Below are 13,800 nucleotides of genomic sequence, written 5' to 3' on the forward strand. Positions count from 1 at the left end.
TGGATGATATTTTGAAACGACGATGGATTCTTTAAGACTTGTGAGAAAACATTTGCACATCTGCAAAGTGGTAATTGAATTAAAAGTTTTATTATCCAGCGAATTGCACACAAGATGCGTTTCAAGAGATTCCGGGTCTTTTTTAATTGTAAAAAAACCCGCCAATCAAGTTTTCATTTTAAAGTTTGAATTCGGTGACATCCCTCTTTGTCAGTTTTACCGTTACCTATCGTCTTTTTCGGTAAAAAAGTGTAAATTTTGAATAAAAAATCGTTGACGGGGGTCACGCCTAAACCAAAATTAGGGTTTATTTGTACGCAACCTTTATTGCACTTTGACACGGGACGGGTATTGCATTGATTACCCGGATAGTTTTTTTGCGGAAGATTTTATTGAGATATCGAGATTTGGGAAACGGTGGTTAGATAAAGTTACCATCACTGATTTAACAATGCGCTAACCCCTTTAAGTTTACTCAGACATGTGAACTTATTGTAAAGAAATAATCCTTTCAAATCTTTGTTCTTCATGCTGGTGAAATAAGTTGTATCTACGAACATTTCTTCTATGTGAAAAAAATAAAAACATTTATCACTGTAAACTAGGTGTGAAGTATAAATTATCAAAGTATACCTAGCCGAGATAACAAAATTTCTACTTCTTAACTGTCTCTATTTATTCATTTTACTGTCTCAAACAGTTGTCAAATTAAATTACCTAATCCATTTTATCCACACAACACATTAAGATTATGCAACAAAAGAATTGTCTTTAATTGACTCAATAATATGGTTATATCGTATTTTTTAACGGAATGCAAAGTTCTCTCAAAAAGCTTCTTTCTTATTTAGTAGCAAAGACATGTTTTCCAAAAGCTAGCCCCGCAAGTGTTAAAACAGTTCTAAATGTAGCCCCAAATGACCCCAGCTCTAACTTTTGACAGCGTCATCCCATTTTGTCCCTGTCAAAGCATTATTGCATTGACCGCATCAAAGGCAGCAGTGGTTCGGAAGCGTGGTCAGCGCTCGCTAATGGTGCGGCGATTGGCACTTTTACGCCGAGACACGTACAGGGATCAAGCAATTCTCTGTGCGGTGAATTGTAAACCGCAAAATTGTTTAAGGCGCTGAGTGTTGTTAAAAACATCTTTGATAAAGCTCTTTTTAGTCTAAAATATGTTACATAGTTAAAGAATTACATTGTCAATTAAACTTACAAAATTTTGCTCAATCGAAAACCAAAAAACTGCAAAGTTTTAAAAACTACCTATGAAATTCCGATTTTAAAATGACGATAAGTTTTATTGTAAGTAATAACACAATTAAATTGAGAAATAAATGTTCTTGTAATCTATTTTTAAATGTGTTAAAGTTATCTTACGAATATACTACTTAGATAGTTACGTGAGGTATATTAATATTTTTTACAATGCTCACTTTAGAGGTTGCACTCAAAATGGCCACCGGCCGACTTTGACATTGATAATAAATATATTGACAGCCAGTTAAACAGTGCCTTTGTCACGCCGGAACTGAATGTCCGACCGTGACAATGGTCTTGTGTAATACAACACCCGCACTGTGAACTATCACTGTGACATACGATCGGCGCTTGCGCATCTTTGCGGACCATTGTAGAGCTTCCGGCGTTTTTAGGTGTAATTGTGGACGTTTAATCGCTAGATAAAATGTATGATAGTTATTCACGACTCTATTAAAAGTTTTGAGTTAATAAATGAACTGTGGTACTGCCTACTTAATTTCATGTTCGTATAATCAACGAAATCATTATTTTACGTTACTTATGTAAAACGGTATACTTATTAAGACAAACACTGAGGCACATCTTATGTAGATAATAAGTAAGTTCTAATAGACAAGATTATGCAACAATAATGTGCCTGCTATCACATATATTGACTTTAAACGACTAATATCTATGCTATATTTAATTTTTTTTTAAAAGATGAATTCTCAAATCTATTTTAAAAATTTTGGCAGAATCAGGTCACGTTTCCCAAAATTGCAAGAAACTCAATACTTTTATTCGCGTAACCCAGGAGCAGAGCCCAACAATTGACTTCCGTTTCCTCCGACAGATAATCGCGGCCACCACGCCCCTGATGCAATCAGATTCGCGAACCCATCAGAATTGCCATTTCAAGATCATTCACTGGAAATATTGACTATAATATGCTCAAGACGCATTCAAAATTATCTAAATCCCAATCTCCATACATTGTCATTGTCACCTACTTAGTTATTAACCATAAAACTTTCTTCAACCCAATCCTAAGTTTGAATTATTACAACCCAAGTGTCATTCAACCAAAAAACGTCCGTCAAAAACAATTACACGGTTAAAATATTGTACCAACTAACCTAACGAACCGTGTAACTCCTCACAAAAAAGGATACTCGAACACGGCTACTTAAGGGCATCAATAAAATCGACAGTTTATTGCATCCGTCCGACACGTTTCAGTTTCGAGCGTAATTTATTAACAAGACGGTTTCTGACGTTTAATTTTTACACTTGACCCGACATAAGTGTTCCTTAAAAAGAGTGCCTTGTCATCACCAAATTGAAAAACTTACCTCCCAAGCGTATTTTGGATCCAGCGGCTGTGTTCCCCACTTTCCGATGAAGGGCCCGTATTTCGTACCTGCCGATACAGTCGCTCTTGCGTACACACCGTTCCCTTTCAGAACTAATTCGTTAGGTAGATTCAGATTTGGATTTTCTGTATGATCATCATCTTTGGGATCGTCTTTGTCTTTTGGACTCTTTTCTGGATCGAGATATCTTTGGTTCTGTAGGTCCAGTGGTCTTCCGAAGCCTGGGCCGTATTCAGGGTAGGTGGGTGGTATGTACGTATCGGGCAGGCCGAAGTCGAGCGAGCCATAATAGTCTTTAATGTCTGTACCGGGAGGCATGTTTTCCTGCTTGATGTGGACGAGGGTAGGCGCTGATTCTGATGCCACAGAGTCGGTAGGACTCGGGGGCGGGCTGCCAGACCCCTGGCTGTCTGCTGCTGTGGACAAGAAAGCTAAAATTAGTTTTTTGCTAAAAAAAATCTAAGTTTTGTTGCAAATTTAATCCTTTTTACAATAAGATCAATATGAGTATTTCGTTCTAACAAAATCTTCTTGTAAAATCGTACTTGTGGGAAATATTTAAATGCAACTTTAAATATAAAGACAAAAAGTTCGATATACCTACATAATTGAGAACACAGTAAACATTTGATAACATAATATTGTAGCCACAACCAAACAAAAATATTTCTGGACAAATCGCTTAATCCCAGTGCAAAATGACATAGCAACACACTCCCCGCACTTTTTGAGCGCAAATAAAAAGCTAAAAAAATGAAGACGTGCAAGATGGAGGCATTATTGTGTCCGTTTCCGGCGTGCACAAAGCGCTTCCGCCTGTCTCTCGTCTGAGCATCCCCGTGGAATGCAAATCGAGATGATAATATTGTCTGTCTGGTTTGTTTTTAATGATGAATATATTAAAATCAAACTTGCGGGATCTATATCTCATTTCAATGACAATCCCGCGACAATCAAAAGAAATAAAAATTACGAAGACGCTCTACATAATAGAGCCATAAGATCTAAGTTGGTATCTTTATTTAAAATCATTTAATTTAGCTGCTGACAGTGAAGATAGCGAAATAGTCTGAAAAATTATTTAAAAAGCTGTTACCAAGTTTTACAAATGAATATAGGTAAACTGCAACTCAGTAAATAGTAGTCATTTTACAAACCTAATCCGATGTTTAAAATTAGAAGTTAGACTTCGTCACTTATGACAAGTTTTTAACTATCTTAAGAACAGACACTCCGGACTCCGGAGCCAACAAGATTTTTATCTAAATGACAAAACACTTGAGTCATCCATCAACAGTTACTTGAGCGTGTCATGTCGCGTTTTTGGTAAATAGGCATATTAAAATGACGTTATATTCCAACCCAGACGCGTCGGAGACTGTCATATGGCCTGACCGTTATCTTGACGCAACTAGACGTGATTTTGCCAGACATTGGCGTAGTCAAATAGAGGTTAACGACGGTGACGAATGCTCATGCGCAGACAGCTGTTGTTCTATTTTTAAAAGTTTGTGTTTATTTTTTTATTAGTGGCCAGTGTCAAGGACTTTGGTGACCCTAAGTAAAAGAAGACCGGCAAATGTTTGGAGAAGGTGAGACATTAGAACTCTTTATTTAAACAATCTTAATAATTTTAGGTTCGTTATCTGTATGCTTCATACCATAAGAATAGAAGCGAAATCCATGCAGCATTACTTTTTTGTGACTGTCGTAGTTTTTTTTATTACACGATTACAAACCTAACAATGAATAACAGTATAAACCATAATTATTAGATATTACACGACAAATACACTAACAAAAGGATGTGTGCTCAGCGAAGGAACACGCGTGCCATCAATAAAGTCCCTAAGCAAATACAGCTGGAAGAGACACACTATAAATCATATTACCCGCCCCATTACCGCTAATATAGTTGTTAAAACAACCCCATATCTTGTCCGCGAGGCTTCCGAACACGTGGCTGGGAAAAAACGCTATAAAATAGTGATGCGCTTCGATTAACTTGTGTTATGATAATCGACTATCTAGCTCTATTTCGTCTTATTAACACACCTAATACATTTGATGAGCATTCGTATTAACTAATGGAGGTAATTTGTAGTGCCTCAGAATTTATCTAGGATTGACATTACCGCAAATAGAATGGAATTAAAAATTGTAAAAACTTTGTATAACCATCATGAAATAATTATAACCCAGCAAAGTAGCGGTCTGTTTAATACTAAATAAATTTTACTTTATAAATTTTACCTGTTTTGTAATAATACTATTCAGATTTTGCCTCAGCTTTTACTAAATCGCCTTAAAATGTCCTGTGTTACAACATGTCATGTTCATATTTTTAGGAAACTTTTCTTAATTATTATTTTAGTCAATTTTATCGATATCAAACTGTCGACCAATTAACATCACCACGATGATAGCCGTGAAAGGAGAATGATAACTGCTTAGCATGACAAAGGAGCATTTCCGATGCACAAAGCGCAGGATGTACGGGAAGGTGGAAGAATAATCCCATTTAATTTGAGAGGTTGCTTGAACTCGGTTGCTAGGTCACCTGTCGTACGATTCAAATGTTCACGGATATTGGATGCAGATAAATAATACTTGATCACTCATGCTAATGATGCTTTACAAATCTCAATGTAATTTCATTTACATCTCTCTACGATCACAAAAGACAATAGGTGCCTACCTATACCTAAATAATTGGATATTATAAATTAGAATGATTGATTGTGTTTTATTATTTACATAGTTTTTTTTTGTTTGACGGATGGCACTGGCCAGTTTGCACAAAGAAATGTCGACTGCGAAAAGTGTTATTCAAAATTCGAATATCATTAAAATGTAGAACGATTATGGTTTTTAAAATACAAATAAAATCTTTGTTTTTTTATTTATCAGGTACTGGCCAGTTTTTAACAAACAGCGCTAAAATTGTCGTTCGAATTTCAAATTCAAATGAGCGTGCGTTGTCCATTTGCCGCGACTGCGTGCGCGGACAATGCGGACGAGTGACGAGTCGTCGTTAACTCCGTTTCCGTGGAAATGCGCCAGATTTATAATAAGAACGAGGTGGGAACATGGCGTGGGGTGGAGATGGAGGTTTGACTGTTTCGGACAAGATTGTGCTAATCGAAAATGGTCATTAAAACTTAATAGCGAGGAGAATTTTCCTTAACACCTATATCGTTTTTCCCTAATGAAAATCTTCATGACTCAGTACTAATTATGTACCCAATTTCAGCAACTATAATCTTACCATACCTATCATTTAATGCAAAGGTTTTCCTGGAAAAGAGTTAAAAATAGAGTTCATAAGCGTATAACATCTTTTAAAGGAAAACTGATTTAATTTAACCATACAGATTTTTGCAAAATCACTACCTAACCATTTAGGTAATATTTGAGACAAAAATGTTTTTATTTGAAGAATTTTGAGTCTCATCGTCTCTGTCCAGACCCCACTGCATGTCGATTTCACGAGTTAGCCACGGAGTCTGTCAATAACTTGCCTTTACTGTCCCGGGTTCACGGCCCATGCATAATACCCGGTAAGTGTCTCCTATTACCAGCACTTAAGACTTAAAACAGCTTGGGAAAGTTAAGTATCCGTGCATTGCGGCATCGGACATACGGAATTCATTTGAGGACACAATGGGAGGAATTCGCGGAAAGTTAGGCTTTCTAACGCTAAAGTTATGGCTAGAAAGCATTCGAATGGCCTGACATTTTTGCACGAGGTCTGTGATTATACCTAGGCAATGAGTCACAGGTTATGTAAGATAGAAAGACTAACTCGGCGCTAGCTAATAACGCCCGTATTCACAAACATTACCATGAGGTCTCACAGTGCGCATGGACGCACAGGGTGACACACGAACCAATTCAACGCTGTGAGTTCAATTTGCTGCTTCACGCAAGCATCGTTTGTGAATACGGGCGTAAGAAAGCTTGAAAAGCGTAACATACCTAATTCCAACATGCTTTTCATGTTAATGAACAGTCGATAGTAATTTTGAACTCCTTGAGTACCTAATCTTTTCATGAGACTCGTTGCGGGTTTAAACTTTCAAGTTATCCCGGGAATAGGTACTGACCCTTCACTGGTTGGGTTCCATTAGAACTGTAGATCCTGCATGAGACTTCGCAGATTTTAGATAAGTAAGAAAGAAAAACTAACTCGTCAACTTGGATAAGAGAAAACAAACTTTGTATAAAATAAAAATTGTTGTATGTTGTTGAGTTTATTCTTTTACAACTTTTGTTGCAGGATACTTTTTGCATAAGCAGTTACATAAAGTATCGAGCTATTAATGACTTGGGATCAAACATTTTTTTCAGCGTTTTTCAGTGCTCACTCAGTGTTCAGTGAAAATTGATTCAGGAATAAAATTGTAGTAATCAATCATTTTGTCAACTAAAGTGATAAGGTATCTTCGGATAAATTAAAACAAAAACTTTGACAATGACAGACAGATAATAAATGTCTATTGTTAAACTAAAGCTTAACATAGATTAATACTGAAAAAAATATGCTTGCATAATTTGTAACTACCAAAAGCGCTTCAGAGCACTTACAATAAAATGTCTAAACTATGAGTTATATTTAAAGTGTTTAAAGAAGCCGAACATAGGTTCGGTAGATCAATAAATAGCAATATTACATCCAAACTCAACTTTTGCATCTCTTCTAAAGTCACCGCCGAACAAAAAACTGCAGGTGTAATAATCCAATAAATCCTGTATAAACCTTCGTATTTTTCACACCGCAATATTGTAAACAGTTTTAATAACACTAAGTTGTTCCAAATATTGTATAAACAATCTTTTAAGCAAGCGGGTCCCGCCAAAGATAGCAATAAAAAAGTCCTCTTAGTCTATGGCCTTTTTCGCACACCCTTACTAGAATCAAAACCATAGATAGCACTTGAGTTTTTTTTATAAGTTAGCGGTTAGCGGCTCATGTTTGCGGTTGAGTGAGCGAATTGATGGCCTTATCTGATTTTACGGTCCAAAAAAAACATCGGATTCGTAAAATTTGTCACACGTTAAAAATCACTTAAGGTTTCATTTAAATAAATTACCTACTAAGATCGCAAACGCATACGTTATTGGTTAAAGATCGATCTTTTATTTAAATATTTTTTAATTTTTTTAGAGAACTAACAATAAAAAATGTTACATAATTATTATTTAGTGAATAAGTAGACTTGCGCACTAATTGAATTTATTAGTAAATGTTGTTTGCTACACGGTTTGTAAAAAGTACAAAATCAAAAAATATTTCACACATTAGATGCACTTACCAGAAATTTTCATTTTCGGACTCGCATCAAAGTTCAGCATTTGGCGATATTTCATCATTTTATTCTCATTCCGAAACGCATAAACATTCAAAAGTCACCTAATTCTAAAAATCCGCGTAACACAAATCAGAGAACAATAAAAAAATTAACACATAATTTTCACAACACCACAATCGGAACGTCTTGAAATTCGAATGAGTTCGAAATTTGAAATTGAGTAGTGATGTGCGTGATCCGACTACTCGCGCGCTAATCGAGCGTGACAACGCGTGCCGGGCCGATGTGCATCGGGCTCAACGCACGGTGCCAGAGTAACGGGAGGAAGCGAGAGCCAACTCATCCCTAGAATCCCGAATTCACATACCCTAGCCCGGGCCGCCCCGCGCGCCTCGCCCCGCCTGTGTCTTTGTTACACCCCTCTCTCTCACACGATTCGGGGTCGCATACAAGGTTACGGTCTGAAAATATGCGGCGCTTTCCCAATGGACAACGATGCGAAAAATTTTTCCTCGGAAAATTGGAATTGCGGATTGAGAGCTGGTTAAATATTTGTTCTTTTGTACAGAGGCATGGAGGATTTTAAAAGAATCAAAAGAGTTTTTGCATGCAAATCGAAAAAAGATGTTGAGTTTTTGTATCCAAATTGAAAAAAGATGTTTTGAAATGCTTGCTTTGAACAACCAGGAAATAGGAATAAACTCGTAAGTACATTTGGTATACTTGTTTAGTAGAGACACAAGTCATTGCTTTTGAACTTCAAATTATATTATTTTATTTTATATTAAGTAGAAATACGTTAAATCAAACTGATCAATCAAAATTACAATAAGTAAATTAAATAATCTACTAGGCACATAAAGTAGGTAGCACATACAAAATGTAGCGCTCGAATCTACATCGAAATATTGTTTATATTAGGGCACGTGGATGAATTAAAACAAGATCTTTATCAGCTCACTAATACAAACAACGATGAAAATCATAATGGCCTACTTCTTGGAACAAGAACCGTCACTCATTCATATAATAAAGCTTAGATTCATAAATGAGAAACTTTATTTCCATAACATCATTACATTATTTTACTGCAGGATCGACCTACAAACAATGGCCCTTTAGTTATCGACAGTACCTAGAATAAGTGATTGTAACGCGACCAATTTATTCAGACCTCTAGGTCCTCTCACAGGGAATCCCAACCTGAAGCGTTTTGCTTCAGAATCCGCAGCAAGGAGTGTCAAGTAACGGTAGCCAGCGATGCGACACACCGATTAATAAAACAAAGCGAGATTGAATGAGAGCTACAACGTCCTTATCGTCTCCGATTCAATTGGACTGCCACTGGTCTAAAACAAAACAAAGCCTGTAAACAATAGGTCTACAGTTTACGCGACAGTTACGTGAATATGCTGACGTGAAATTGCATTGTGTTTACATTTGAAAAAAAGTTTGAAAAAACGGAATGAACGCTCACGTGAATGCAGTGCGAAAAGAGTTTTTATTGACCTGTGAACTGTTTGCTGCATTCGACGGAGCTCTGAAAATAGCGCACTCAGTGTGCCAAGTGAGACAGCAGATAACTAGATAACGCTCAAGATCTGTGCGGGGCGTTGCGATTGGCCGGCGAGGGCAGGGGGCGTGGCCTCGCCTCGGATGCGCCAATGGGATGCTCCTTATTATCTGCGTCTTTGTCTGTCAGGAGTCTGTAGTGATGTGGCACAGGTGCTCCGAGTCAAGTCGCCGCCATCGTTCGATCACATACTTCGTTATGTACACCGTATCGATTAGCTAGCTTGTCTATGTTCTAATTTCGCTGCGTTTGTGACTACGTTGGCGGTGGTCGATGAAATCGCGTGCACGTATTCGAGCTTAATTATAAGATTCTTGCTGTATTTAGTGAAGGTTCCAGATAGCTTTAGCTATTAAAACTAACCAAAATAAGATTTCATTTTTGTACTGAAAAGAAAAACAAGGTATACTAAGTACGCTTTTTTTCAGAACTATGAATAGTCATTATTTCAGTTTTTGAATACCTACCAAGAGTCTTAAAACTCTTACTCACAATAATCTTATCCCTTTTTATCGGAACAGATTTGTATTTCTTATTTACTTTATTTGTAGATCTCTGAAAGTTACATACTTGTATAGGTAAACTGAATAACGATAAAGCGTAAAAATTCTTAAGTTAATGTTTGCTTAAAACTTATTCAATAAATAATAGCGATAGAAAAAATTTGGTGGTCGATTAATTTTGTGATAGAAAAATTAAGGTATCAAAACAGTCACTGACTCCAAACTTTAAAACGACTAAACCAATAAATGATACTGTAGAAAATAATTTGTACCATAAATACAGTGTAGTTCGTTAGCAGTCATTAACATTACAATATAGGTACAGTAGGTGTACCTATGCAAAATTGTAATTGGCTTCAAATAAAGTTTTTATTTATTCAATTATTTTCCGCATTATAATTTACGCTGTTGGTTTCTTATTTAGACTAGGTACCTAAAGTTTTTTTTTCATGTCTTCTCTAGTTTTGCGATTGAAGGTCACAGACACTTAGCTATTAGAATCAACGTGAAGGCGACAACTAGAATCGATTTTCATCAGACACGATAGATGATAATCGATTTCTCGTTTATACTGATGCCGTAATCGATTTCACACTTTTCCTATTTAATCGAGATGTGTCAAACTCTTATGAGAATTGAACGAGACATGATTTGTGTCGGATAAATGGAAAATAATCAGTTTTATCGTTATCTGCAATCCCAACTAATATTATAAATGCGAAAGTAACTCTGTCTGTCTGTCTGTCTGTCTGTCTGTTACGCTTTCCCGCTTAAACCTCGCAACCGATTTTGATGAAATTTGGCATAGAGATAGTTTGAGTCCCGGGAAAGAACATAGGATAGTTTTTATCCCGGTTTTTGAAACAGGGACGCGCGCGATAAAGTTTTTCTGTGACAGACAAAATTCCACGAGGGCGAAGCCGCGGGCGGAAAGCTAGTTCTTTATACGCAATGCAGATTGTTTTTAAGGAACTCAAATTCAATTTAGTGCTTTTTTCAAACTTTGGCATAACAGGGTTAGGCTTATTTTTTGCCATTTATACAAAAACTTCTTAAACGAATTGATTAGTTTTAAAATGCTTTTGTTTCGAGTCTAGTTTGCTTTTATTAAAAATAATGTTCTGAAATTAAACTGAACTGAAAACGTAACCTGCTAAAATCAAATCCCCATTTAGATTAATAAATAACAAAAAGAAGTCGTAATATTATTCTATTGCGATTGCGACACATTCGTTTCTCTCCCAGATATTTAAATTCAGTCCGCAAATGAGAATTTATATCATTTAATAAAGCGAAGAGAAAGAATTTAGGAGGAGCGGAATGCTGCCGCAAGAACACGGTAAAATATTGTTAACAAGCACATTTATCACTTAAAAAGAGTATGTAAATGGTAAAAAAATCCTAAAAACAAACTGGCCAAGTGCAAATTTAACACTCGTATGGAAGATTTAATGATTAAAAAAACCATGAAGCGTAGATAGTCATCATTCACAAAACAAAAATCAGTTTGTTATATTGAGTAAACTACTAAGTTAACTAATTTGGCAAATTTTTACCACTAACCGTTTGACTGGTCTTGAAAGAAGCTGATAATCATGAAGACTCAATTGCAAAAAAGGGCATCCTGTATACTTATCTGAAATGATGTTGAATTCAAGTAGTGAAAGAATTCAATAAAATCTTGTAACAAACAATCTTACCTCTTTATACCTAATTAGTGTACGAGTAGTTTAGTTGCTATGTTCTAAAAGTATCAGGAAAAAATTCGATCAGGAAAACGTCAATTTTCGCAATAATTAGGAAATACCAATCTGGAAATGTGCAGCGATAATGCACTGTTATTTATTTTAAACTTTCATGGTGACTATCAAGTGACTATCATAATTATTATTTGGTAATGTAGTAGGTATCCAACAGGTTTATCCAACGGTTTTACGGGATGTAAATGGATGCAAGCGGCGCAGGACCGGTCTTTGTGAAAATCCTTTGGGAAGGCCTGTCCAGCAGTCGACATCATTTGGCTGAAACGATGAATGTAAAGACGAAAGCACATCTAGCTGAGAACGTATGTAATTAAGTGCTATCTTGCCATATAAATGGATAAATAGCCTGGCAATGAAAACAAGCTATCACATAGCTCGTAGGGACGATGGCTGTTGGGGCAGAAAAGTTCTCGAGTGGCAACCACGGGCCGGAAGACGTAGCGTGGGCAGGCCTCCCAGGCCTACTTGGTGGACCGATGATCTGGCGAAGGTCGCAGGAAGAACCTGGATGCGGGCAGCCTAGGACCAGTCGTTATGGAAAGCCTTGGGGGAGGCCTTTGTCCTGCAGTGGACGTCATTTGGCTGAAACGAACGAGTCTGACAATGAAAACTAGCTATCAACTGCTTTTAAATTCTCCAAATACATACATACGTCCATAAATAGTAAGTCTATTATAGCGCATGCAAACCACCAAAATAAAACCAAAACGTACCTAACACCTAAAATAAACCAGAATCCAACTACTGTACAACTGTCAACATTGTAACACACCTAAAGCAAATACTGGAGTAAAGCTTGCTTTGCGCAAACTTCACTGGCGATACCTACCATCGAAATTCGAAACAAACTCTTGCTCTCGTAAAGAGCAGGATCCCGCACTGAATACAAAACGACCGTCGTATTCGTGGGATTTGCCAGGCGAATGTAAGTCTTAGCGATATAATTTTAAGGATATAGAAGTATAAAGGAGTACGTGACGTCCGACGTAGAGTTTTGCGGCGACAGTTTTATTTGCCGACTGCCCCATAGTATAAAGAAGGTAGAGTCAGAAGGCTACTTGGAAATATCCTACTAATAAGTATTAATAAATCCTACTATCCTAGTTCCTAGTAATCCTACTAATATTATAAATGCGAAAGTTTATACAGTCGTCTGGATGTTTGTTACCCTTTCACGCAAAAACTACCTATAAAAAAAATCTATATATCGGCGTGTCTCATTCATGCTAGCTATAAGACTAGTGAGGAAGATGTGATTATAACGTCGACGACTACTGATATTTTTATATTTAGCTGATTTAGGCCCGGTTTCCACCAAAGCGCAGCGTCTTCGCTGCGCTTTGATGGAAACCAGACACTTCTCAGTGTCGGGCGGAAGAATTTTTCTCAAGAATTTGACAGCGGGTACGGAGGCACGGAGAGGAGCTGTGTGGAGCGGGGAAGAGATGTGGAAATAATGAAATCTGATTGGTTATTCAAAACATTTCTCTGCTCCGCTCCATCTTGATGTCTCTACAGTCAGAAAATGAATCTTACTCTTCAAACAGAAAGTGCTGCAAATATCTTAAATCCATCAAAGTATTTTTTGTTAATTTGATATTTTCATCAATCGAACCCACATCATCTTTCCATCATAACCATAGCCTCCCTTTGTGCCGTGATAGTGGCTCCCTATTTACGAAGGCTGAATGCCCAAGCAAAAAGTTGTCGAAAGTTATGCCAGTGGGCACGAGGGGCAGTGCATTGCGGTGAAAACGGAAAAACTCACCCACACAGTGGTACATGGTGGTAAGTAGCACAAAATTCTGTTGATGGAAGAACTCTGGCCCAATCAAAAGTAATATTAAAGTTGATTCAAAATCAAAAAGAAGGTCAAGCTTGTGATTAACCATTCCATATTTTATTTTTAAAATATCGTTTCAGAATAGACGTTACGCCTATTTTACAAGCAATGTCTATCTCTCTCTATTTTCAGATTTCAATATTGCCTGATGAATTTGCTTTACATCTTTTGGTACATAACATTGCCGA

At 36.8% G+C, this 13,800-nt stretch overlaps 1 protein-coding gene across 5 annotated transcripts in view; it reads right to left on the reverse strand.

Moving 5' to 3' along the window:
- Positions 1-13,800, reverse strand: part of LOC135078898 (histone-lysine N-methyltransferase PRDM16-like) — a 130,072-nt gene that overhangs the window by 32,622 nt on the left and 83,650 nt on the right. For 3 of the 5 annotated variants that reach the window (XM_063973472.1, XM_063973473.1, XM_063973475.1), the window contains one exon: positions 2,598-3,034. In XM_063973472.1, coding sequence (XP_063829542.1) covers positions 2,598-3,034 — 437 coding nt within the window. Of the gene's footprint in view, positions 1-2,597; positions 3,035-7,933; positions 8,225-13,800 lie in introns of those variants that run through there. The other 2 variants (XM_063973474.1, XM_063973476.1) reach the window with 2 other exon arrangements.

The sequence above is a fragment of the Ostrinia nubilalis genome, chromosome 15 (genome assembly GCF_963855985.1).
Source record: "Ostrinia nubilalis chromosome 15, ilOstNubi1.1, whole genome shotgun sequence".
NCBI lineage: Eukaryota > Metazoa > Arthropoda > Insecta > Lepidoptera > Crambidae > Ostrinia > Ostrinia nubilalis.